We start from the raw sequence: 27,910 nt of genomic DNA, 5'->3' as shown, positions 1-27,910 counted from the left end.
CTTAAGTTATGGCCTGGTCTAAAGGAGGCTCACTGACTCACCAGCACTTGGGAGGTGAGTCTGGGGCAAAGGGAAGGGTACTTGACAGCAAAAGGAGCCTGGGATGTGGGGACAGTGAGAAGAGGCACACAGTGCTACCAAAATAGGAGGTCTCCTTTATTAATTGGGAGAATTATCATTAAAGGAGACAAGCGAGAGAGGGTAACTGGGATTCTACACCTATGTCTATGGGGATTTTTTCCATAGAGAACGCTCAAATAAATCAGGCAGATGTTTAACAGGAAAGTGGGATTTTTTAATTAAGAGAAATAAAAAAGCAACAACACAAATACACACAGCACATGCTTGGAAAATCATGGAGGAAAATAGGAGAAAGCAGTTTCAGGGAGAGCCATACATACCTGTCTCAAACAACAGAGGTCCGCGGAGGCAGCAAAACGACCAGAGTTTCACAGAGAGAAGCAGGGGGGAAAGAATGCCCGATGAATTTGGGGGTGCATGGATCGGTTCCAGAACACATACAGAGAGCACAGGGCTGGAGAACCCAATTATGGGGCAAAACATTCCCTGGAGCAAAACTGACATCTTTGCCCCAAAACAATGGCTTAATGACTGTCTCTGGAGGTGGACAAAGGAGTTGGGAGAGATTTGATGTAATTATCTGAGGTAGACTGTAGGTGAAAATATTGCTTGATGACCTGGTAAGTCCCTGTAAAACTAAATAATTCCCAGCAATTCCTAGATGGGACTGATGTCACTAAGATCTCAATTTCTCTGAGCAAAGATATCAAGCCAGCAACCCGACAGACATTTTTAAAAATTTTCTCCAGCCTTGGTTGGGAGACCTCAAACAATGATCAGGATTGCAGAGGCAGACAATGGCAAACCACTTTTCTTAGTCTCTTGCCCTGAAAACCCCACCAGGGTCCACTATGAGTCAGTTATGACTTGAAGGCACACTCTATCACCACCGCTCCAAGCACCTGTGGGCAGGGCATCCCCTAGCCACACAGGGCTCCTGGCATCTCCCACGTTAGCAATTAAAGTGCTGACTAAGTTCTATCTCCCCCACTCACCCATCCATATTTTTCCCAATATGAATCCTATCTTGCAGTCTTTTGCTTTGCAAGGTTAGTGGAGAGAGCAATGTTCAGGATCTTAAATTTAAACCATTGCTTAGGAAACGTTAGGTCTGACAGTTTGGTTTTCGGTTTTTGTGTCGATCTGCAAACACACATTTTTCACTCTTCTAACTGAGTTTTCTGCCTTGAGAACATATGAATCAATGACCGCATATTGAGAATAAATCCTAGCAGAAATGGAGTAGAATTGCCAACAATTATTGCCTAGAATATTCAGAGATGTTTAAAATCACAACTTTACAGAAAACAAATTTGATGGTTTAATAAACGTATGTGAGGCCTACATAATTATTAGACAAGTGCATGGGAGTTTATTTGTTATTATTAATTGCTAAATGAACAGTTTCATTATTGGATTGTTTTGTGTGGTTCAGTTTCATGATTGTTTCTTTTGTTATTGCTATTTCATTTTTAAAATTATATTTTCCTATTATCTCTCATTGGTTTCAAAGGAAGTTACCCTCCCCCCTTGGGTCTACACCTTTCTGGTTTTCTATCTGTTCAAAATTGGAGGGGGGTCCACTAGGACATGTACACTGCCAAATATCAGAAAGCTGGAATAACAAGGTTCCCTTTTCTGAGGCAATGGAAGGTACCCATGTTTAACATTCAAGTCTATGGAAGAATTGATAGGAAATAGTCACATATAAATAATAACATTCGATTTAATAACATTCGATTTATATACCGCCCTTCAGGACAACTTAATGCCCACTCAGAGCGGTTTACAAAGTGTTATTATTACCCCACAACAATCACCCTGTGAGGTGGGTGGGGCTGAGAGAGCTCCAGAGAACTGTGACTCGCCCAAGGTCACCCAGCTGGCTTCGTGGAGGAGTGAGGAATCAAACCCAGCTCTCCAGATTAGAGTCCCATGCTCTTAACCACTACACCAAACTGGCTCTTGAATTGGCTCAGCAGCTTGAATTGGCTCAGCAGTCACTTAGCTTGAATAACAGTAGCTTGAGCTTGCAGTAGGGACTTCTAGTGCCAGGTAAATTGCTAAAAGATAGATTGGAAGGCTCTGTCAATTTCCCTTCTCTACGAAGTCAGCAAAGTTCAATCCTCAGGGGGTTTATTTCCTCTTTGCCTCCGGAAGGCTCTGTCAGTTTCACCTCCCCTTCTGGGACAGAAAGCGGAAATAAACAAACCCTCTGAGCAGTGATCTTTGCTGGCTCTGTAGAGAGGGAAATTGACAAAGCCTTCCGATCTGTCTGTTAAAACTTGGCTTCCTGGCTCCACTTGAGCATCCTCATCAAATTCGTCTCATGTAGAGAGACTCTAAATTGTCTGCCACATTTTGCATCAGATGGAGTCTCCGTGTTGACTTTGAGAGGAGAACTATATAGAGTGAATTACAGTAGTCTAATCTCGGTGTTACTGTAGCATGAATCCAGGTGGCTAGATCAGCCGTGTTGAGTCAACAAGCTGTCTTCCAGGCTATTCTAAGTTGTGAGAATGTCTTTTTAGCTGCTGCATTTACTTGCTTCTCTAGCAGCAATTTCAATTTGTTTGCATTCAGCCATTTGACAACAGTGGTCTACAACATCTACTGCATTACCAGAGGATTTGGATAACAAGATAGAAAGCTGGGTATCATCTGCATATTGATGCACCCAATTCCATAGCTATGGGTGAGTTGTCCTAAAGGCTCTATATAGAGGATGAATAACATGGGGGATAAGATTGTGGCTGGTGGAACACCATAAAATAATTCCTTCACTGAAGATAGCTGGTCTCCAATAGCAAACATTTGAGTTTGTCCTATGAGGAACGATTTAAACCCGTCACATGCGGCCCACCCTTCCCTCATCCATTTATGAGTGTTTCACTACGCATGCTCCTAGATCAACATGCTGAACAGCATCGTTTGGGAAGAGCATGCAGGCGGTGGATGACAGCAGTGCTCCTGGTAGCACAGCCACAAGCACTGCCCTAGCAGAGCCATGAAATGCATACAGGCAGTATGGGCAGCGGTGAGTGCAGGTGGTAGGAAGGTTCATGAGAAAGAAGAAGGATGCACAGGTAGGTGGGGGGACACACCTGTGTGGATGAAAAGGCAGGTATGAGCAGGGGGCTGGTGGTAGGTGGAGAGGAGCCCCATACTTGGAGCTCGCCATAGAAGGAGAGAGTATATGTGAACTCACCACTTTTGGTTTCTTTTGGTGTCTGTTGTAAAAAGCTTCCAGAACAGCATTTGGAGAAGCTTTCCTTTGCACCTTCTCCCTCAGGCCCATTTTTCTGCTCAGAGGCAGAGCAACAGTCCTGTGTGAGAGAGACCAAATATGTGATCCAGTTGAGCATTCTTTTCACAGCCTGCTTTCTGGGGCAATGTTAAGCACTCAGAGTTGACTCTGGAACACTGTGAGTTTCTTACTGTTAGGGATAGATTAACCTGCCCTTTTAATTCTCCTATTATCCCCTAATTGCCCTGGGTGCTTCATTCCACACTGCCAGAAATCCAGTTAAATGTGGGGAAGTTATAATATTATTCTCAGAAGTTTCTTGCATATTGAATGGCAGCTTCCCAGACCCTTCATTTGTAACTTTCTTCTTCTCTACAATATCAAAGTTAAGGTAACAAAGGAAACATCAACACACTGCACTCATTCTGGTTCTGGAGAAGGGTAGAAATTCTCCTAATTAAACCAAAATTAAAGAGGAGTGGAAATCAGAACAAAGAAAAATTACAGCATAATCACAGAACAGAATGAGGTGGGGAGAGGGGCATGGAGATTCTGCTCATCCTTGCCCCTATATCAACTGTGTATGTTATTGAAAGACAAAGATATATGCACTTTATGCCAACTGATCTTTGAAATGATTCATCAACTAAAATGCATACACTCATTCAATTAATACTGCCAACCTTGCCAGGGGCTTGCCCTCTGGGCGGGTGGCAGCCCTTTGCTATGCTGCGAGGATAGAGGCAGACGGTTAAGCCTCATATCTGGGGCTCAGCCTTGGGGGCGGAGTTTCACAGCGTTTGCTGTTGCTCCGCCCCTGGGGCTTCAGTCTTGCCTCGTGCTCGGCCCACTCACCTCACCCTCTTCCAGTGAGGGACTAGCCGGCTGCCTATTTCAGAGCCAGGTAGGAATTTTTTCTCTCACAGCCCCTTATTGGCCCTGGGGGTGGAGTTTTTTCGCCTACCTTGTACTGTTTGAGGAGGGTTAATTGGCCTGGTGGGCCTGAGTTAATGTCACGGGTGGCAGGATGTTAGTTAGGGAAGAAATGGTAGCAGGGCCGGTGAGTACCCTTGGCACCTTCCCATTGGGGTCTGCCAGATGTGGCTGGCTGCCGTACAGCCCAGTTGCGTGGTTAGACGCCCTGGTGGGGAACCCCTTGGCAAGCCAGTCTCTCCCCGCTGCCGTATGGCTGGGTGGGGGAGCTTTACAGGGGTGAACCACTTCACCTGGCCAGGCCGGGTCCCAGCCGTTTGGATGATGGCTCGCACCTGGGGCAGCGGGCGTCTCACCCAGACAGGTCAGGGCGGGGTACGGAGTGACCCCAGGGCCTGACCTGTACCGCTAGTTAGGCCCTTGCCATAGTTAATGTTTGCTTGTTGTTATTTAAATAAAGCGGCCCATTTTAGAACCCAAAAAATACTGTGTCTGTCTCATTCCTTTTTTTTTTTTTAATAAATTTTTTATTGGAATTAGAATCATTTGATTTCACATTACAATCAATTCCCGTTTCCCAATTTCTAACCCCCTCCCTTTCCCCCCTTTTTTGTAGACTTCCAACAGTTTTCCAACCCTTTGTCCCTTTTCCCTTACTCATTTTAAATTCATCTATCTAACAAACATATACTTTCCCTTTAATCTAAGCAATAATTCTTTAACTATTTTTGACACTCTGTACCCTGTCTTTAAGTCCCTTCTTCCGTATTAGACAAACAATTTGTCCCTTTTTCCATAATTTCATAATTTCCTGGTTTCAAATATTTCTATAAACCATATAACATATAAACCATATAATCCATGCGTTCATATAAGTCAACCAATTTAACTTATATTCTGTATATTACTTTTTCTACATATCTTGTCTTCATTCTACTTTAGTTATATTTAATTATATTATTAATTTCCTCTTTCTTTAATTATACATCTATATAACTATCGTCAAAAGTTATCAATCAATTTGATCCATATGTTTCTTCAGGTAGACTTCTTCAGTTTAACATGTTACACGTTTATACCAGAAACAGTATTAATTAGTCGGTCCTTATAGTTAGTTATTTTCTATCCATATTCTATATATTTTTCTATATATAACAATCTAACAAGATAACTGCTTAGACATTTTCGTTTCTCTCTCTACCCTCCGGTAAAATCACCCCCCTCTACATTTTGTCATGTTTCAATAGTTCTCAAACTGCCACAGTTCTCCTCCCACCTCCCATTTCTTCAACACATACTGCTTCAGCTTCTCCCAGTCTGTGTTGAACTGTCCTGGGTCCAGATTTCTCAATTTTCTTGTCATTTTGTCCATTTCGGCCATATACAGCAATTTGTAAGTCCAGTCCTCAATAGTTGGCACTTCTTGTACTTTCCATTTTTGCGCATACAAAAGTCTGGCCGCTGCTGTCATGTAAAATAGCAATGTTCTATATTGGGCTGGAATGTTCTCCATTCCCAAGTTCAGTAGCAGGAGTTCTGGGTTCTTATTGATTTGAAATTGTAGAATCTCACTTATTACTTTTATTATTTCTCCCCAGTACTGCCTAGCTACCTCACACGTCCACCACATATGGTACAGAGAGCCCTCATGTTTTTTACATTTCCAGCATTTATTAGAGGTGTTCGAATTCCCTAGCGCAATCTTCTTTGGTGTCATGTACCAACGATAGATCATTTTGTAAATGTTCTCTTTAATATTAGTACACGTTGTAGTCTTCATTGTGTTTTTCCACAAGTGTTCCCATGCCTCCATTGTTATTTCTTTGTTAAAATTTATGGCCCACTTCACCATTTGTACTTTAACTATTTCATCTTCAGTATACCATTTCAACAGTACTTGGTATACCTTGGAAATTTCCTTCTTATCCTCTTTTAAGTGTCTGCTCTAGTTCCGAATTCTCTGTTCTTATGCCTCCCTTTGCACAGTCCGAGTTGTAGAGATCTCTGATCTGCCTATACTGAAACCAGTCATAGTTGGGTGATAACTCGTCCTGTGTCTTTATTTTAAGTTTGGAAGATTCTATTCGGGTTATCTCCTTATATGTTAAACACTGTTGCTCAGTATCGACAGCTCTCGGATCTATTACTTCATATGGAACCACCCACATGGGGGTTCCTTCTTGTAGAAAGTCTCTGTACTTCTTCCAAGTTGCAAATAGGCTTTTCCGTATGTAATGATGTAAGAACATAGAGTTCACTTTCACTTTATCGTACCATAGGTATGCATGCCATCCGAATATTTTTTTATATCCCTCTAGGGCCAATAATTTCTTATTCTTCAGCGTCATCCAGTCTTTCAGCCACACTAGGCAGATTGCATCATAGTAAAGTCTTAGATTGGGCAGTTGCATTCCGCCTCTTTCCTTTGCATCTTGTAAAACTTTCATTTTCACTCGAGGCTTCTTGCCTGCCCAAACAAAGTCTGATATTTTCCTCTGCCATTTTTCAAACTGCTTAGTCTCGGATAATTGGTATTGTCTGTAACAAAAACATTACTCTTGGTAACACGTTCATCTTAACTGCTGCAATCCTTCCCAACCATGACAAATTCAATCTATTCCATTTGATCAAATCTTGCTCAATCTGAGTCCATAATTTTTCGTAGTTATTTTTGAATAGATCTATATTCTTTGCAGTCAGTTCAATTCCCAAATATTTCACCTTAGTTGTTACTTCACAGTCCGTTATTTCCATTAACAGTTGTTGTTTTTGCTTAGTCATATTTTTGCATAGTATCTTTGACTTCTTTTTGTTAATATAAAACCCTGCCAAATCTCCGAACTCCTTGATCTTCTCAATCACTTTTGGCATATTCTCCATTGGGTCTTCCACAATTAACATTATATCATCCGCAAATGCTCTGACCTTATAAGAAAAGTCTTTTATTTTTATTCCGCGGATTTCTTCATCTTGTCGTATTTGTATCATCAGTATCTCCAATACCAAAATGAATAACAGCGGAGACAACGGGCAACCTTGTCTTGTTCCTTTACTTATAGTCAATTTCTTAGTAGTCTCATCATTCACCACAATTGCTGCATTCTGGTCTCTGTAGATTTCTTTAACTGCTCTTATGAATCTTTCTCCCATTTGTAGCTTTTCCATAGTGGCAAACATAAAGTCCCAGTTCAAATTGTCAAACGCTTTTTCAGCATCAACAAAGAAGAAACCAACCTCTTTGTCACAACGCTTATCATAATACTCAATAGCATTGATTACTGTCCTTAAATTGTCTCTGATTTGTCTACCAGGTAAAAAACCTGCTTGTTCCTCCTCAATAACTTCCGAAAGCCATCCCTTCACTCTCTCTGCCAGTATCTTCGCAAAGATTTTATAGTCATTATTAAGTAAGGATATGGGTCTGTAATTTTTCACATTAGTCAGATCTTGGCCCTCTTTGGGGATCAATGAAATGTTAGCTTCCTTCCAGGTATCTGGAATCCGTTGATCCTTTAATACTCCATTGATCACTTCTTTTAGGAATGGTACCAGTTCGTTGGCCATTGTCTTATAAAATTTGGCTGTAAGTCCATCTGGCCCTGGCGCCTTTCCCAAATTTGTTGATTGTATTGCCATTTTTATTTCCTCATCCGTTACTTCGTTGTTCAGTCTGTCTCTCCACGCTTCCGAGATTACTGGGAGCTTCATTTTCTCCAAATATGTCGCTATTGATTCTTTATTCACCTCTTTCTTATTATACAATTTAGCATAAAATTTATAGAAGGCTCTACTAATGGATGTCTGTTCCAAATACGTTTTGTTATCTTCACATATTTTATTTATTATTTTCTTTTCCTTTCTCTTTTTCAATTGCCATGCCAAATATTTCCCAGGTTTGTTTGCACCTTCAAACCCTTTTTGATTCAGTCTTTTAAGATTCCACTCCAATTCTTTATTATTCATTGCTGTCAGCTGTTCTTGTAATATTTTAATGTCCTGATAAATTTTCTTTTTCCCTGGTCTCTTCTTTAACTGTATTTCTTTGGCTTTTATTTTCTCCATAATCTCCTGTCTCTTCTCCTCTTTCTTTTTTCTGGCTCTTCCATTTAAGTCCATTAGTATGCCCCTAATTACCGCCTTGTAAGTGTCCCAAACCTTGTTGGTTGGTACTTCTTTATTCATGTTGTATTGTATGAAGAACTTTGTCTCTCTTCTCAGCATCTCCATATTCTCTCCCTCTTGAAGTAAGTCCTCGTTTATTCTCCATCCTTTCCTTTTGCTCCTTCTCCCCAATTTCCACATAATTGGATTATGATCCGAGCCTACCATCGGCATTATTTCCACTTCCTTAGTCCATAACGCTAAGTCTTTTGACTTACTCCATTGATCACTATCAATTCTCGATAGTGTAAAGTGTCTTGCGGAGTAGAACGTAAATTGTCTGCTTTTCGGGTTTTGTCTTCTCCATACATCTTCTAAGGTTTCCTGTTGTATCAATTCAAAAAACAACTTTGGTAGCAGTCCTCTCTTCTTTTGTGCAGTTGATGATTTTTTGTCTAAATCCAAATTTGTCACTCCATTGAAGTCTCCAGCAAGTATTATCTGGTCATATGAAAGTTCATCTAGTTGCTTCCTTAAATCCTCAAAGAAGCTTTCTTTTGCTCCATTAGGTGCATAAATTCCAACTACCAGCACTCTCTTTGAATTCCATACGCATTCCACTGCTATAAATCTGGCTTCCACATCTTTCATTACAAACTTTGGCTGCAGCTCCTCTTTAATATAAAGCACTACTCCTCTTTTTTTCTTATTAGAGGCCGCTGCAAAATCATTGCCCAATTTTTTTGATTTTAGATACTTTACATCTTGTTTTCGAATATGGGTCTCTTGCAAACATACAATATCACATTTTTGTTTTAATAGCCAGTGAAAAATGCTTTTTCTCTTATTCGGTGAATTAAGTCCATTTACATTCCAAGATAAAACTTTACACTCCATAATCATAATCTTGTTGCTGGTAAGTCCTTTTCATTGTCTCTTATAAATCGCTCCATCTCTCGTTCGGATCTGATGCGTTTTTTGGCCCCTCCAAATTCAAAGGACACTCCTTCTGGTAATTCCCATCTGTACCTGATTTTCATGTCCTTCAAAATCTGAATTAGCGCCTTATATTTTTTCCGGTCCAATAACACCGATCTGGGTAATTCCTTCATAATGATAATCGTCTTGCCGTCAATCTCCAATGGATCTTGAAACTGTTTAGTCACAATCTTCTCTTTCATATTTCGGGTCGTGAATTGCACAATCACATCTCTTGGTAATTTCCTCTGGGTCGCAATTCTTGAATTTACACGATATACCACGTCCAGGATAGCCACAACTTCCTCCTCCTCCTTCCCCAGGTATTCAGCTAACACCTCAGTCATCTGTTCTTGCGCTGTCTTTCCTTCCACTTCCGGCAAGCCGCGAAATCTTAGCTGCTTCTCCATGTGTTTACTTTCCGCAACCGCCATTCTCCCCCTCATCAGTCTCATCTCTGTTTGTTGCGTGTCAGCTAGATTCTCCACCGCGCCTTCTACTACTTTAACTCTCTGCTGTGTTCCTTGCAGTTCGTTTTGCATTGTTTCCATACCTTTCTTTACTTCTGACAGCTCACTTTTCACTGTCTGTTTAATCTCTTTGATCAGCTCCGGTTTCATGTCCTTAAGTTCTTTAATCACTTCTAAGAGTTTTTTGTCTAGGTTCTCTATTGCCGATTGCCACTCTTTTTTCGACATCGTGGGGCTTGCCTTAGCTCGCTCCCACGAGTCCGCCCTCTTCCTTAACTCTGTGGCGTAAAATTTAGTGTCTTTTTAATTTTTAATTTAAATGTCCCGATCTTTTTGCAAAGAAAAAACTTTTAGAAAATCCAAAATGTCGGGCGTCTTTTCTCTATGGTTCTTCTATGGTTTTTGTAATCCAAAATGGCTTACTTCCTCTTCCGCTGAAGCCGCGGCTTTTCCCCTTTCAAAGATGGCGATTCCCTTCTTCCTGCCCTCCGGCAGGGGCCACTTCTCTCCAGCAACTCTATTGTTATTACGTACTTCCTGTCTCCCGACTTCCCGCAGTAGCTCTCGCGATGGTAAAATTTTCTCACAGCTCCATAACCGCAAGTATTCAAAACAATAGTCCAAATTCTTTAATAACTTCTTTAAATTTAGTCTTTTTTCTATTTCGACTCTTGCCGAGTCTTCTCCTCCTTATAGTTAGCCTGTTGCAGTTTTAAAATCTACTTTTAATCTTCTTTACTTTTAACAATCTGTCCCGTATCAGAAGATAGTGATTTTTACCTTCCCATTCACTTTCCGTGGGTTGTAATCACTGTTTCAATCTTCATTTCTCCTCTACTCCTCTTTCCCCTGTTGAAGCTTGGGTACGTAGGTCTTATGCCAACCGCATTGGCCCCGAAGCTGCCGCAGAGATCATAGCCAACCTGTCACAGGGTGGGACCTCAAGGATCGTGAGGGGGCCCGTTGCGTAGAGCCCCCCTCGCCCGAGATCAATGCGCCCTGAGGTCTTGAGCGTTCTTTGCCTGCTCTCCACCTGAGAGCAGTCGGCCGCAGGCTATTTTGCCCCCGCCGGCCGCTTAAAACGGCAGTCCGGTCAGCTCCACAGTTGGAGCTGCGTCAGACCTCCATGAATCCCAAACCGGAAGTTGTCTGTCTCTTATTCCTAATAGTGGGGAAAAACATTTTGATAATCCTGAAAACTCTTCTTTCATGGTGTGAATTTTTAAAAAGAAACACACAAATGCCTAGATCTTTCCTTTCTTTTCCTTTCCTCTGATTACAGCTCTTTTGGTTAAATATCTCAAGCAGTCACAAATATTTTTTCAGATAATATTTTAGATTTCATACCAAAACGATTTTTAAAAATAAACAACCGCCAGGGAAACGTTAGGAGACCTGTCAGATAAAAAAAGTGACTGTTACGAGCCCCTTTCTTTCTTTAGTTAAATTTTGTTTTTAACCCTTTTTTTCTTGTCCCTTTTGGGTAGATTGCTGCCACCAGGAATTTTATTCCAAAATAATTTAAATTTCCCCTTTAATAACATGCCCAAGGATCAGGCTCCTTCGTCGGACTATGTGGCCCTGAGGATAGGAATGGGATAGAGGAATAACACATACTCTAGGGAAAACAAAAAAACAAAATAAACTTTTATTTTTACAAGAAGCATATCAGTTTCATATAATTTCTTAAGCTTGATGGATTCAAAGAGTGTTATTTGTTCTTAAAGTTCCTTTTCATAGGCACAGTCACTGAGATTTTAATAAATTTTGTTAGGCTGCACACACAGTTTGCCTGCTTCAGATATCAACTTCTCACCCAAATACACATAGATTTTCTTTCAGGTGCACACACAGTTTGCCTGTTTTATTTAGAATAAACGGGTTTCTCTCAGACACACAGAATTCAGATCTCCACACAGGTTATATATTTCTCTCAGAAATTCACAGACACTCTCAGGTCGCACTGCACACAGCTTGCCTAATTGAACTAGAACAAGAATTCTTTCAGGCTTCCACACAGGTTGCCTGCTTTGCCCAATCTCAATATTTCTCTCCACTCAGTAACTGAAAACTGCATTCACTCCGTCCACTCAGTCATCGACCAATCATCTCACTCACTCATCCCTCTCTTTCACCCCCACTCTTCATCTGTACAACACCAAGCATTTAAAGACCCACACACACATTTAAAATCATTACAGTGATTTTATTTTACACTGAGATTAAAAAGAAATGTTATCCAAACTGTGTGTTAAAAATCGGTATGTAAGAGTCAGACAAAGGACATTCCAGTAAAATATGGGCCAATACACCAATCTTCCCTAAAGAACCATTACACAAACACTCTGAAAATGGGCTCCTCATTAATCTACCACTCATAACAGGGGTGGGTATTGAATTTAACCAAGATAGTAAAAAACCTCTAAAATAATTTGGGACAATCAAGTAGAAGGCATAAGAAGGCAATGGTGTAGGTAGAGGAGTTCCAAAAAATACGGAAGAAACCTTTAGAACACAAAGACATTTCTACAGGGGGCAAGCCTCTTTGGAGCAGTTAGCATGAGAGCTCGGCTTTGCAGGCAGAAACAGCATAAATTTAGAGGGCAAAATCCCCTGACTGGGGGCTGGATAACAGGTGGAGAAGTAAGTCTTATTTTGGGTTGCAGGGAGCATGTAGCCGTTCCAGTTCCTTATTCATATCTCTTACCCAATACAAGCTTTTCGGAGGCTATTCCAGTTCTTTATTCATATCTCTTTCCAATACAAGCATTTTGGAGGCAGTTCACATAGAAACTCTCTGTGCTGGAACCCGTGTTTGGATCGGAACCAGCACATGTCTTCTTTTAGGGAACAGTCTCAGGAGTGCAGGGCTGTGTGATTTAGAGTAATCCAAAGATTGTTTAGAGGTGTATCTTCCCTCCCTCCCCATCTTTTCTGTGCATTTGTCCTAGGGGTTGAAATAGGTGACTCAGCCTACCTTTGAACACTGGGGGATGCGGCAATTTCTCTTTGAATGTAACATATAAGTCTAGCAATCTGCCACTCTCTTGTCTAAGGTGGGAGAATGCCTACTGACTCCTCCGCTCTTTGCCTCTGTGCATCTTGGGAAATCTCTCTTTTCCACATGGTCTCCAAGAGGAAGGATATAAATCCTCCATGCTCCTCTATGGAGCTTCTTTTTGTCCACAAACCCACATCTACAGCCTCACTGCCTGTCTTTTCAGGCCGTGGCATTATAATAGGGAATGTCACTCTTTTGATTAGGATCTTTCCCTTCTTATTACCAGAAGATATTGCTATGGAAGAAACCTGCTACAATATACTGTAAGTTCTATCTTTCTATGATTTTGTCTGAAGATTAATTAATTAGCATGATTTTAAGGGTTTAAACACTTCTGACTATATTATTCTGCTATGTTACTCTGCTAAGTTACTAAACTAAACCAAACTAAATATATAATTCCCAATAGGGCTATGAGCCCAGTCTTGAATTTAATAAGTTTTTCAGGGCCAAAGAAAAGCCCATATTTGAATCTAAGAAGCAAAAGAGTTTTTTTAAAAAACTGCAAAGCCTAAACTTGAATCTAGAAGTAAAGAGTTTTAAACTGCAAAGTTTTTTTTCCCCTTGACTCTGCCGGTCTAACAGCCAAGCAAGACAAAGGACTTAATTCGCATGTGAATACCCTCACAGGCAACCTCACGAGGAACAAACAAAGAAATTCAATTAAAGGTCTAACAACCTTTTCCCAGCCATAAAACGTGCACAGAAAAGCAGAGAAACCTCCTTTTAAAACTTTTGGCTAACTTGAGCCTAGCATACAGAAAACTAAAAATTATAAAGGGAGGAAAGTATCCCAGAGAAATACTTTATACAGAAACTAAAAATTAAAGAGGGAAAATAAAGTTTTCTAGAGAAATACGTTGAAATTTCTTGAAAATGTCAGACCAACTACTACAAATTGCTTTGTTCAGAGAACTATTTTCAACTAAAATGGAACAAAATGGAGATTTGCATGCTCATATTGAATCTTTGTTGAATCAAATAGATAAACTAGCTACTGTTGGTCAGATTCTAGCTGAAGATTTGAAAATTGCTTTAGTTGTAAGCTTACTACCAAAAAGTCACTCCAGTTTAGCAAAGTCTCTTACTGCAAAAGGAGCTACATTAGAGGAAGTGCTAGATCAGATAAGATCACAGTACGATGAACAGAGATCTTATCCTCAGGAAAAGAAATGCAAGACTGACTCATGTTTCATGGTCAGAGAAGCCAGACCCAGAGGGGCGGGACCTAGGAAAATTGATTACAGGCAAAGAGCCAATCCTAGAGAAGAGCAGACTCCTCCCTTCTGCTACAAATACAATAAGCCTGGTCACCTCCAGAGGGAGTGCTTCAGCAACAGAAGCTACAGACACAGGGGCAGAAACAATTTTGCTGCAGCAGGCAGGAAATCACAGGCAGAAAGAAACAGAGAAGATTTTTCTAAAGCAAGAGCTAGTAATTTCAGAGATGTTCCTCAAACAAGGGCTGATAGTAATTATCATGTGTCTCATATAGCTCGAATAAATGATCGCCCACAGTGCTGGATATTAGACAGTGGTGCAAATGCGCATATGACATCAGATATTACTCTGTTTGATGAATTGGATACCAGTGCATCTGAAAAAGTTATAATGGCAGATGGCACATGTGTGAATATTGATGGCAAAGGCTCAGTTATGCTTCATTGTAATACCGATGTCTCTAAAAAGGTAGTTAAAGTAGAAGTTTTATACATTCCTAATTTAAAAGCAAACCTGCTAAATGTACCTGTACTATAACAAAAATGAATTTCTATACACTTTGAGAATAACAAATGTACTGTTTCTCCCAAAGGAGAGATAAATTCCACAAGTAGTCTCAGATATGGAGTCTTTGAACTGGACTGCCAAGGAGAAAAGGCCTACAGGGCAACAACAGCTACCACAAAAGGAGAGCCAATTGAACTCTGGCATAGAAGATGTGCACATCACAATATGCAAACCATAAAGGAGCTGCAGTCTAAGGACTTGGTAACAGGTATTAATATAAGTGCATGTGGTAATGATGATGAATTAGGCATTTGTTGTATAAAGGGAAAGGCAACTTGACCTTCAGTTCCCAAACAAAGCCAAAGGTGCTCAAGGTAACCACTTGAACTAACCCATACTGATTTATGTGGTCCTATTAAACCAGCATCAACAGGAAATAACCTTTATATATTGTCTTTCATTGATGACTTCTCGAGATATAGTGTGCTATTTGCTGAAAGAAAAATTGCAGACTGAGCAGAAACTGCGTGATTATGTTTCCATGGTGTCTAACAAGTTCAACAGGAAACCTCAAGCTGCTCAAAGCAACAATGGCAGTGAGTTCATTTCTCATGCCACACAGAGATTTCTCAGGGAAAATGGAATTCAACATAGATTCACTGTTCCCTATAACCCCAAACAGAATGGTGTTGCAGAGCGTAAAAATCATTCTATCATGAATATGGTCAGATGTATGCTAATTGATTCAGGACTTCCCTACAAACACTGGGGAGAAGTGGCCATGACTGCTATCTACTTACAAAACAGATTGCCCATTAAAGCTACAAACAAAACTCCTTATGAGTTCTGGCATAACAAGAAGCCAAGTATAGAATGTCTTAGAGTATTTGGATGCAAAGCATATGCTCACATACCAGAAGAAAAGAGATCCAAACTAGAACACAGAGCCTTATAAGGCATCTTAGTAGGATATGCTCCAGGATGTAAGGGATACAGGATTTATAACCCAGAAACTAACAGCGTTACTGTAAGCAGAGTTGTGCAATTTGATGAGCGACAAAGGAGCAACAAGAATGCTGCTACACGTGATCCTTCAGAGGGAGATGATGATGAAAATCAGCTGCTGCTGTATTAGCCAGATGACATTGCTACACAGATGCAACCAGATATCCAACCCGGTGATGAGGCAATGGATGCAGCCAATGAGCAGATGCAACCAGAAGCCCGACCAGGTGAGAGAATAAAGGCAGAAATTCCCAGGCCAGTAGATGTGCCCGAAGACCCAGAGCTGGCTGCAGAGGCAGAGGTGACTCAGGACCTCAGGTGCTCTCAGCGCATCAACAGAGGAGTTCCAGCAGAGAGACTGACCTAACTCGCAAGGTCGTTGCCACCACAAGAACCAACTTCACGGGCCAAAGTTCAACAAATGCCTGAACCAGAAGCAAGAAAATAGAAGCAAGCAGCACAAGAGGAGATAGAAGCTCTACACAAAAACAAAACATAGACTCTCACAAAACTACCTAAGGTAAGAATGTTATTGGATGTAAATGGGTCTTTAAAGCTAAGAAAAATGAAAATGGGGCAGTTGAGAGATACAAAGCTAGATTAGTAGTCAAAGGATATTCTCAGACTTATGGAACTGATTATGATCAAACTTTTGCACCAGTTGTAAAATATTCCACAATCAGGATGCTTTTAAGCATAGCAGCTTCTAGAAACATGCAAACAGAACATCTGGATATAAAGACTGCATTTTTACATGGTCAAATTGAAGAAGAATTGTATATGAGTCAACCTCCAGGGTTCATAGATGAAAAGAATAAACATTTAGTATGCAAACTTCAGAAAGGAGTTTATGGTCTTAAGCAAGCTGCCAAATCATGGAATGATAAACTGACCAAAATGTTACTTGATCTAGATTTTAAATGAAGCAAAGCTGACCTCTGTCTTTACAGTAGTCACAAGAATAAGAGATGGACTTTTATTCTGGCTTATATTGATGATCTTATTCTTTGTTATGAAAATTCAAGTGATTGTGCTGAAATTATATCTCATCTAAACAAGGAAGTTGAGGTGAAACGCTTGGGTAATGCTAATTTTTACTTGGGGATCCAGATCGAGAGGGAACCAGATGACAGTTACCTTCTCAGCCAAAGACAGAAGATACTAGAACTACTGGAAAGTTTTGGACTAGAAAATGCCAATCCTATGCCCACACCAATGGAAGTAGGTTTTCTGAAAGAAAAGGAACCAAATGAACCTCTACCAGAGAACGAGTACAGAACTGCCATAGGCAAGCTTCTTTACCTAGCAATGATAACAAGACCTGACATTGCAACAGCTGTAGGTATTCTATCCAGGAAGGTAAGTAAACTCACTGTGAATGATTGGACCACAGTAAAAAGAGTCATGAGTAGGGGTGTGCAAAGGCATACCGTTTCGGGTTTCTCATTTCGGGTTTACCCGAAATGAGAATCCATTTCGGAAACAGCAAAACCCGAAACGGCTAGCCGTTTCGGGTTTAGCGTTTCGGATGTCGATTCGGGTTGTTTCGGGTTGTTTCGGGTTGTTTTCAATCAGAAAATGCCTCCGTCTTCCCAGGCGCCTGGGGGAGGCATTTTCCTACAGAATCAAGCCAAAATTGGTGGGGACGTTCCGCTCACTCCTCTCTAACAACTCCCGAGGTTTCAGACCGATTGGACTTTGGGGGGCCATGTTATGGCCCCCCAAACCAGGTCCCCCTATCCTCGCCTAAGAAAGGGAAAATTAACGTCTTTTTAGCTTGTTGCTGCTAATCTTCTTCATTATTTCCTATGGGGGGAAAATGAAGAGGCAGGCTTATCTTGCCAGGGGCGGCATTTTGCATGCAAAATGCCCCCCCAAACCCTCTGGAGCCCTTCTCCCACCTCTACTCTCACACCCCACCAAGGCTCAGCCTTCTCCCACTTGGGGGGGGGGCATTTCATGGTCTCTCCAAGTAGGTGCTCTTTTCTCCACCAATTCCACCTGGGGGAGGCTTGTCTTGCCAGGGGCGGCATTTTGCATGCAAAATGCCCCCCAACCCTCTGGGACCCTTCTCCCACCTCTACTCCCACCCCCCACCAAGGCTCAGCCTGCTCCCACTTGGGGGGGCATTTCATGGCCTCCCCAAGTAGGTGCTCTCATCCCCCAAAGTCCACCCCCTACAGCCCCACACAAACCCAATTCCCCCCAGCAGCCACACACAGACCCAAATCCTCACATTAGCCCCTCACAGACCCAAATCCACCCCCAGCTGCCCCACACCCATAACCCCAGGAACAGGCTGGCCAGCGCTCCCCCTTTGTTCCCTATGCTGGGAACTTCTAAACTCTCTTTCCCAGGGCAATTCCGCAGAGCCCAGGGGTGCCACAATGGTGGGCACACTTCTGAGTGCCAACTTGTCCCTGAGAAAGAGCACCTGACACGCAGACAACCACCCCCTGACACCACCTACAGAGAAGGCTGGCCAGCCTGCCCCATTGTTCCCTATGCTGGGAACCAACCTCACATGAAAGAATGAAGCACACACACACACAATGATTCAAGTTTTAAAAACTTTATTTTCTCACTTTCAAAGTACATTAGGTCAACACATCACGGCAAATCACACTAACCGTCCCCCACATGAAAGGACAACACAATTCACTACACATCAGAGAATCTTTAGAAAAAATTTTTTTTTTAACGAACTCTAAATTTTTGAACAGATTCAGGTTACATAGTAGGACGGCACAACAGGGCATGGAAAAAGAAGTCCACTAGACAAAATTAACATAACTACTAGCTTCATACAACAAAACCACAAGACCTTTCAAAAACTCATCATGAACAGCTTAAATTTACACAGCAGTACGGCACAAAAGGGCATGATAACAGCATGCTTGCAGTGAGCCACACTACTCAAACATAACACAACTCAATAAATATCAGACAATCACCAAAGCTTCAAAACATCTGTACAAGATGTGTGTAACACAGCGGGAGGGCAAAATGGGTCAAAAACACTTTTGTTCTTGAACAGATTTAGGTTACACAGTAGCAGGGCACACCCACAGGCAGGTCAGCATTGTCTTGGTCAGAAAACAACACAACTATCATGAAATAAAAAACTTATTTGCTTAACCCCTCAACACCTCCACCATAACAACAAAAAACCACACAAAGACTTTTTCTGTTTCAAAATTTCTTTATCTCTATGCGCGTGAGCCCATCTCCCAACCATCCCTCCATAACCAAACTTAATGGGGGGAAACCACTGCAACAAGGTCCAGTAGAACCAATGTCATTTCCGGTGGCTATGCTTTCAGTTCAGCCACAAAAAGCTGGACTGGGCACTGCCAAGGCACTGCACAGTGGTATTTCTGGAGCAGTGTTGCAGAGGTTTCCCCCCACCCCCACACCAGCCTCAGCATTTACCTGGAAATATCTGCGAGACATCATCTTTGGCTGGTGCCTATCCCCAACTCTTCCAGCTCCCCCCCCCCAAAGCAAACCAAACAGCAACATTTCAACTTTTATTCTGGTTTTTTTTTTAAGAAAATTTGAACTCTTAACAAACATTTCAACTTTTTTTGTTTTTTGTTTTAAAAAATTTCAACGCTGAAAAACATTTTAAACATTCCAAACAGAAGGATCTGACATTTTCCCATTCCCTAACCCCCACTTAAGCAATCTCTATCTAACCTATTTCTCCCTCCAGTGGCAATCCATGTTTCTGGGGCATTATTTTTCAGAATAAATTTGGTCCCACAGGGTCTGTCTCAGTGCTGGGAGATGTTTTGAATTCCCTTGGGGGGGGGGGCTTTCAAATTGCTGGGTGGATTCCCTTTGCCACTGGTTCCTAACCACCCTCCCTCTACTGGCCGGTTTTAACTGCGTCTACAGGGTTTTATGCAGGGGAGAGCACGATTCCAAAGGATTGGACTCGCAGAGGATGCAGGCCACAAGTTGGGCTCACCTCAGTCACTCTGGAAGTCCAGTCCTGAGAAATCGAAGAGGCGAGAGTTGACCCTCTAGGCCTTCAGGAAGGTCAACTGCTCGACTCTCCATGGGAGAAGACGAGTGCAATGTGGGCTGACAATGTCGCCCGCATGAGAAAACATGTGCTCACTCTCCACGCTCGTCGGAGGGTATGAGAGCAGCCGCTGCACCTCGAGGGAGAGGTCCGGCCAGACCGACTCCTTCTTGGCCCAGTAGCTGAGCGGATCGGTGGAGAGCAACTCGCAGGGCTCCACAAGGTAGTCCCTGACTATTGCCTCCGCCGGATCCTCTCTCACGGTCCTCACGACCCCAGAGGGGACGAGGGCCCACCGGAGCAGCTCCATCTCCATCGGCACTCCGGTGGTGGCCACGGGGGGGGGGGGGGCTGTGCAGAGGGGGCATCAGAGGGACCTGCACAGCAGGGCCCCTCTCGTGCCCCCCCTGTCGACAGGTGTCCCCTCTAGGCCTGCCTGTGCCTCACCCAAGAGCAGAGCCCGTCTCAGACTTGGGTGAGGTTCCCGTCCCGCTCGGCGAAATTGCCCTTTATGCGCAGGTCACACATGGTCGCCAACATGTATGACTCGATCTGCATGAGAGGAGATAGCCTGGCAACTATGCCATGCTGCAGCCTTCTCAACAGTGCGCGCACCGCTGGAACAAGGTCAGCACGGGGCGCGACCCGGTCTGCAAGGGTGGCCAGATTCCTCTGGAGCGTGTGCACCAGGGGAATGACCAGACCGAGGGTCACCATGTCTGACGAGACCGCCACAGTGAAGTCCTTGAAGGGCTTCAGGACCTCCACTGTCTGGGTGATGGTAAGCCAATCCTCCCGGCGGAACTCACCCACCTGACTCGCACCGCGGTTCTCGGAGAGCCACGCGTGGAGTGCGGCATGCTGCTCCAAGCGCTCAAGCATGGCACAGGTGGAGTTCCAGCGAGTGCTTACATCAGTGATCAGAGCGTGCTCTGGCACACCTGTCCTGACCTTCCTCTGGCGCAGTTTGTGCGTGGCTGTCACACTGCATGAGAAGTGACTCGTGAGCCTCCGACATTTCTGGAGCAGTAACTGGAGTTCACGAGCCCGGGTATCAAGGGGTTCCTTCGAGGAGCCCAACCCCAGCACATCTCTCACCACTAGGTGAAGTTTGTGAGCCACACAGTAGACGCACTCTCGGCTCACTAGATGCCCTCATGTTCTTACCACCGTCTGTCACCATGCATCCCACGGTGGCGGGTCCCTGGCCTACCCACTCTTCCAACTGTCTCCTCAAGGTGGCAGCGATGTTCTCCGCCGTGTGGGACACATCGAGCACCTCGGCGTGAAGGAAGGCCTTGCAGTAGCCGGCCTGGCGGTCTCCCATCCTTCCCTGGCTAGCTGTGCTAGGCACCTTCCCCTGGCCCCCACCCAGAACCGCCTCAGGTTCCCACCAGTTAGCAGTAAGCGAGAGGTACGTTTGCTGCATACTTGGGCAGGTCCAGATGTCGGATGTGAAGTGCACAGTTCTCCCGGCAACCCGGGACAGCTGTGCCTTCACATGTTCCCTGGCAGCCCTTTAAAACAAGGGCACCACCGATCTGCTCAACGTCGTGCGAGCAGGGACGGCGTACCAGGGAAAGAAATCGTGGAGCAGCCCTGAGAAGCCGAAGTCTTCTACTATGGAAAACGGTAGCCCATCCACCGCTACCATGTTAACGATGTGGCGCGTGAGGCGCCAGCTCGCCCTCTGGATCCCCTCTCTGGGCACACTCAGGCCCTGCTTACCAAGCATCTCCGGGAGAGAGGCTTGGCATCCCTGCCCTACAGGAACCCTTGGGGGGAGAGCACCAGAGGAGCCTGCCTCCTTCTGGCTAGCTGGCGGCCATGTGGCGCCACTTGAACTCTCCTCCCGAACTCACCACCGCCTGGTGGTGCCTCTTCATGTGGGTCCTCATCCCAGACGTGGAGTGATGCAGCACATCTCTGCCACAGCTGATGCACTGCCTACAATGCAAGCACTGGGCTGCTCGAGGATCCTCCGTTGTCTGGAAGTGCTTCCAGATTTCGGAGTAACAGGACGGCCCACGCTTCCCAGGAGAAGCACTTTCGGGTCCACCCTGAGGCACCTCCTGTGAGGTGCTCTGGCCGGACACACCGTGTCCCACTCTCGGCCAGGCAGTCGGGGATGGATGAAGCTGAAGGGGCAGAGATGTGGGCTCTTCCACCACAGTCTCTGCCTCTTCCTCCTGCATCCTCTCCTCCTGCACAGCCGTGAGAGGCCTGCTGCTGGCCTCAGAGGAAACTGGGGTGGACTGCCCCGGGGGGGGGGGGGGTCTCACACGCAGTTCCTCCAACATCCTCCGGGTTCCTGGGGTGATCGTGAGGGATGGAAAAGTCACATGCCCCACGTCCATCCCAGGAGACACCACATGCTGCCCCTCCTCCAGCAGCTGGCTCGCAACCACTGGAGAAGGAGGAGCCTCAGCAGCAGGCCCCTGCCCAGTGCCAGCCCCTGCCTCACACACCCGGGTTGGGGGTGGCCCTCCAGCAGCTGCCTCAGGAAAGAGAGCCTTGTGAACCCTCTTCCTGTCACCAGAAGCCAGGTTGGTGAATGGCAGCAGCACAGGGGAGGGCCTCCTCCACTCAGATGGGGGGGGGGGCTGCCGCAGCAGTCCCCCTCTCCCTCCCCTTCTCCCATCTAGATTTCTCCCTAGCCTTTCCCCCGGGGCCCCTCTCTGCTTTCCCCTCTGACATACTTTCCCCTCCCGAAATCTACACTAACTAATCAGAAAACCTTGGGAAAACAAAGGTCAACTTTGTTTTCGAGACCTAAGTTACCTGCTCTAAATATGTGCTTCTAGTGGCTCTGTGACTTGGAGATGAACAATCAAGTGCCTTTTTAAGCGACCCTATTTATGTCGGGGAACCTGAGCCTGCCAAACAGCTGAATTCCTCCGGAATTGAGCTAGCCCTAAACCCCAATAACAGATGACAGCCTTAGACACTCACACACTAGTATGCCTGGGCCGGCCTGGCACCACCACGGGTGCCAGAGATTGGAAGTGGAACCCTAGTTATGGGGTCACTAATGGGAAGCCTATTGACAGCTATTCCAAATTTGTATATATATATATAGAATTCAAACCTAACTCTCACTCACTAATGCTTTTCCTGCTGAATCCGTATTTAGATTTTTTAAAAAAAACTACGCTTGGTTTCCCTATCGATTACGTTGAGGGCAATTAGCCACTGAATACCTACTAACTGGCCTACCTACCTAAGACACTATTTAGTGGGAACAATGTTCCTGTGGTGTGTCGGTGTGGGGTGTGGATGTGGTGGTCTGAAAATGTGCCTCCCCCCTCCCAAGCTAGCAAGAACCCACCCCTAAGCCCACCCAAATGTAAAGCCAGACTCACTCACCTGTCCTGCAGTCCAGGGATGTTCAGGCAGTCTTGCAGCTGGTCCTCCTCTCCTCCGCGATGCTGTCAAGAAAGGTGGAATGTTAAGAGAGTCAATAACACACGCTGCACACACAACCCCCAAAAGTTGTTTATCCATATTTTTACACTCCATTACTGCCATCCTTTCATTTAATCCTGTGATCTCCGCTTTAAAGGACATAGCGAACTTTTCTGTCTTTTCTTCAACTTCTGTAACTTTCTGCTGCATTGTTTGTAATTTTTCTTCACTTCCTCCAAGTTTTTAGCCAACTCCACCACCTCCGATTTTATTGTTTCTTTAATATCATTCATCTTACTTTGCATAGTCTCTTTTAATTCTTTGTTACCTTCCGTCATTTTTTTATTCAAATTATCAAAAGCCGATTGCCATTCTTTCTTCGACATTGTTGGGCTTGGTTTACTTCCCGCCCAGGAGTCTGATCTCTTCCTTAATTCTGTGGTTTAATTAATTTAAATTCCCAATTTTAATTGATTAGTCTTAAAATAAAAGGGAAAAAGATTTTACCTACAAAGTTAGAGCTTTTGCGGAAGATGTGATGGTTCTTGTCGAAGATCCAATACAAAATATGCCAAAGTTGTTGGACAAAATAAAGGAATTTGGAGAGTTGGCTGGATTTTATGTCAATAAGAGAAAATCTAAGATACTACGTAAGAATATGACCAAACAAAAGCAACAAGAATTGATGGAAATTACAAATTGTGAAGTAACACATAAAGTAAAATATCTAGGAATTGAGCTTACAGCAAAGAATATTGACTTGTTCAAGAATAACTGTGAAAAGCTATGGCAGCAAATTGACAGGGATTTGATTAAATGGAATCAATTAAATCTGTCATGGCTGGGAAGAATAGCGGCAGTCAAGATGAATGTGTTACCTGTGTCGGGCTGTGTCGGGCGTTTTTTCTCTATGGTTCTTAACTGAAGTCTTCCCTTTTCCCTTCTCCAAAATGGCATTTGATTGAAGTCTTGCCTTTTCCTTTTTTTTTTTTTGAAAATTTTTAATTAGGTGAGCATAGTTTACAAATATCAATTATCTATTAAAACCTTAGTATCTATATTCCCCCACCCTTTCCCTCCCCCCTTTTTCTAAGACTTCCAACAGCTTTCCAACCCAATAATAAAATCTATTGCTTAATCTATTCTTTCTTCATATTGTTATAACATCTTACTTTACTATACTAATTTGCATAAAACTAAAAAAATGCTCTGCTTATAGCTAATTGGTCCGTTAACATCTTCCCTTCTTTTTGAATCTTAGTTATCACCTTTTTTTCCCTTCTCTTTTTCAGTTGCCACGCTAAATATTTCCCAGGTTTATTCGCACCTTCAAATGATTTTTGATTTAATTTCTTCAACTCCCATTCCAACTCTTTTCTTTCCATTGCCTTTAATTGTTCTTGCAAAATTTTTATTTCTTGATGAATTTTCTTTTTCCCTGGTCTTTTTTTCAATTGCAGTTCCTTAGCTTGAATACACTCCACGATTTCTTTCCTCTTTTCTTCTTTTTTCCTTCTGTCTCGTGCATTTAAATCCATTAAGACACCTCTAATAACCGCTTTATATGTATCCCAAACTTTATATGTTGGAACAGTCTTATTTAAGTTGTACTGTACAAAGAATTTGGTTTCCTTCTGTAACACCTCTATATTGCCCTCTAACTGCAGCAAATCTTCATTTATTCTCCATCCTCATCTTTTGGTGCTTTCCCCAAATTTCCACATAACTGGATTATGATCTGAGCCTACTTTAGGCATTATTTCTGCATCCTTAGTCCATATAACCAATTCTTTAGAGGCCCAGATCATATCAATTCTTGACAATGTCAAATGTCTTGCCGAATAGTGAGTGTATTGTTTTACTTTAAGGTTACTCCTTCTCCAAACATCTTCCAAATTTTCATGATCTTTAATTTCAAGGAAGGATTTTGGCAATGGTCCTCTTTTTTTCACACCCTTTGTTTTTTTATCATCATTTAAATTCATAACTCCGTTGAAATCACCTGCCAAGATTATTTGTAAGTTAGTCCATCTAGTTGTTTCTGCAAGTCCTTGAAAAAATTGTCTTTGGCACCATTTGGTGCATAGATCCCAATCATCAATATTTTTTTTCCTTCCAAATAATTTCCACTGCTATGTATCTGGCTTCTACATCACTAAGTACCAATTTTGGTTGCAGCTCATCTTTAATATACAAAACAACTCCTCTTTTTTTTTGCTTTGATGAGGCAACAAATTCTCTCCCCAATTTAGCATTTTTTAAATATTTCACATCTTGTTTCTTAATATGGGTCTCTTGTAAACAAATTATATTGCAATGCTGTTTATATAGCCAATGAAAAGTAATTCTACGTTTAGCCGGTGAGTTCAGTCCGTTTACATTCCAAGATATTATTTTACATTCCATAATCAAATTCTAGATCTTTTAGGTAAGTCTTTTTCATTGTCAAGCAGAAACATCTCCATCTCATGTCCGGATCTAATAATTTTTCTAACTGTCTGAAATTCAAAACTCAGACCCTCTGGTATCTCCCATCTGTACCTGATGTTCAACTCTTTCAACATTTGCACCAATTCTTTATATTTCTTCCGCTCCAGCAAACCTTCCCTGGGCAGTTCCTTCATTATTCTCACCCTTTTCCCATCAATTTCCAGGGGGTCTTGAAATTGCTTACTAACAATATCTTCTCTTACTCTTTTTGTAGTAAATTGCACAATCTTATCTCTTGGTAGGTTTCTTTGAGCTGCATATCTCGAGATGATTCTGTACGCCACATCTAGAAGAACTGCCACCTCCTCTACTTCCTTGTCTAAATATTCCGCCAATATTTCTGAAATTTGCTCTTGGGTCGTTTTCCCCCTCCACCTCCAGGACTCCACAAAATCTGAGTTGTTTTTCCATATGTTTACATTCCATCATGGCCATTCTTCCTTTCAAACCCTTAGTCTCTATCTTAAAAGAAGAAGACAGCTTGTCAGTTACATCCTCCACTTCTTTAACTTTCTGCTGTGTCATTTGCAACTCTTTCTTGACCTCATTGATACTCTTTGTTAGTTCCACCACCTCTGATTTAAATGTCTCTTTTAGATCTTTTACCATCTCTTTAATCATATCTTTAACCTCTTTATTTCCCTCCACCACTTTCTTATCGAGACTATCCAACACTGACTGCCACTCCTTTTTTGACATTGCGGGGCTTGCTTTGCCTCGCTCCCACGAGTCCGCTCTCTTCCGTAGCTCCGTGGCATAGATAATTTGTTTTTGAAGTTTAATAACTTATTTTCCTCCACTTTTCCGCAATTTTAACACTTCCAATATCCAAAATGGTGGGCGTCTTTTCTCTATGGTTCTTTATCAAAGGATCTGCCCTTGCCCTTCTCCAAGATGGCCGACTTCCGCTTATGATGAGGTCGTACCCTTTCCCTTTCCCAAGATGGCATACTTCCTTTTTCCAGTCTGCCCTTTAACAGCCGCTTCTGGCCCGTCGCTCTATTACACTGATGCACTTCCTGTTCCGTCTTCACCACACAGCACTTCTCGCAGTTTTTTGGGTTTCCCACACTTCACTATCTCTCTTAAACCGCAGGTATGTAAACAATAATCCTTTTTGCTCTCTAATTCTTTTACAATAACTTCTCTTTTATTAGTTCATTTACCGGAAAGTAGCCAATAAAGTTTTAAAGCATTTTGTTTTTTTATCCTCCACTTAGCTTATATTCCTTTTATCAAACTTTAGCTTCAAAAGAGAGATAGCAATCTTTACCTTCCGCATTTCTTTGCGGGTTGTAATCACTGTTTCGTTATTCAAATTGGTCCAAATTAGTTTCTGAAGCTTGGGTACGATGGTCTTATATCAACTCCATGACTCCAAAGCCACTGCAGAGATCTCTGCCACCTTTCTTCGAGCGGGACCTCAAGGCTGTGTGGGAGATCGTTGCGCAGATCTCCCCCCCCCACAGCTGAGATCAAACACTCTCGGGGTCTTGAGTGTTCTTGCCTGTTCTCCACCTGAGAACAGGGGGCCACGGGTGATCTTGCACCCCACTAGCCCTCACAAACAGCAGATCAGACAGCCCAGCTCCCTGAGCTGCATCAGACCACCATGATCCCAAACCGGAAGTTGAAGTCTTGCCCTTTCCCTTGTCCAAAATGGCACTCTTCCACTTCCTTTCTTGTTCCGTCACTCTATCACTCCGCAGCTCGTTGGTCTCTGACGTATTTCCTGTTCCATCTCTTTCATCAGCTCGTTAGTCTCTTATCGCGATGTTTCCGTGGTTCCGATGGCTCACTGACCGCAAGTATGTAAACAATATTCTTATTTCTTCTCTAATTCTTTTAAACAGTCTTAATTTGATATAATTTTCTTTCTGGAGTGAACTTAAATAGTTACTACAAAGTCTCAGTTCATAGTTCTTACTTTAACCTTATTCTTCTGGTCATTTTTAAGTCTGTGAAAAAGATAGCGATCTTTACCTTGTCAATTCTTCTCTGGGTTGTAATCGCTGTTTCAGTTGTCAAAATTAGTCCAATTTTGCTACTTAGGCTTGGGTAAAACGGCCCTATGCCAACTCGATGACTCCAAAGTTGTTGAAGAGATAACAGCCACCCTTCTTAGAGAGGGACCTCAAGGCTGGGAGAGGATCCTTTATTCAGAACCCCCCCTCAGCCAAGATCACACACTCTCTGGGTCTTGAGCATACCTGCCTGCTCTCCGCCTGAAAGCAGGGGGCTGCGGGCGATCTAGCACCCTGCCAGCCCAACAACAAGAACTTGGATGGATCAGCTGCCTGAACCACGTCAGCCTGTCATAAATCCAAACCAGAAGTCAGGTCATCCCCCTTATCCACAGGCTCCACCAGTTCCTGGCCAAG

At 43.1% G+C, this 27,910-nt stretch overlaps 1 protein-coding gene across 4 annotated transcripts in view; it reads right to left on the bottom strand.

Annotated features, from left to right (window-relative positions):
* The window catches only part of LOC129330088 (ceramide synthase 4-like), a 74,117-nt gene that overhangs the window by 17,743 nt on the left and 28,464 nt on the right, over positions 1-27,910 (bottom strand). For 2 of the 4 annotated variants that reach the window (XM_054979973.1, XM_054979974.1), the window contains exon 3: positions 3,290-3,407. In XM_054979973.1, coding sequence (XP_054835948.1) covers positions 3,290-3,407 — 118 coding nt within the window. The other 2 variants (XM_054979975.1, XM_054979977.1) reach the window with 2 other exon arrangements.

Source organism: Eublepharis macularius, chromosome 5 (genome assembly GCF_028583425.1).
Source record: "Eublepharis macularius isolate TG4126 chromosome 5, MPM_Emac_v1.0, whole genome shotgun sequence".
Lineage (NCBI taxonomy): Eukaryota > Metazoa > Chordata > Lepidosauria > Squamata > Eublepharidae > Eublepharis > Eublepharis macularius.
The sequence above is the reverse complement of the archived record's forward strand: the minus strand, read 5'-3'. Positions and strand labels throughout refer to the sequence as shown.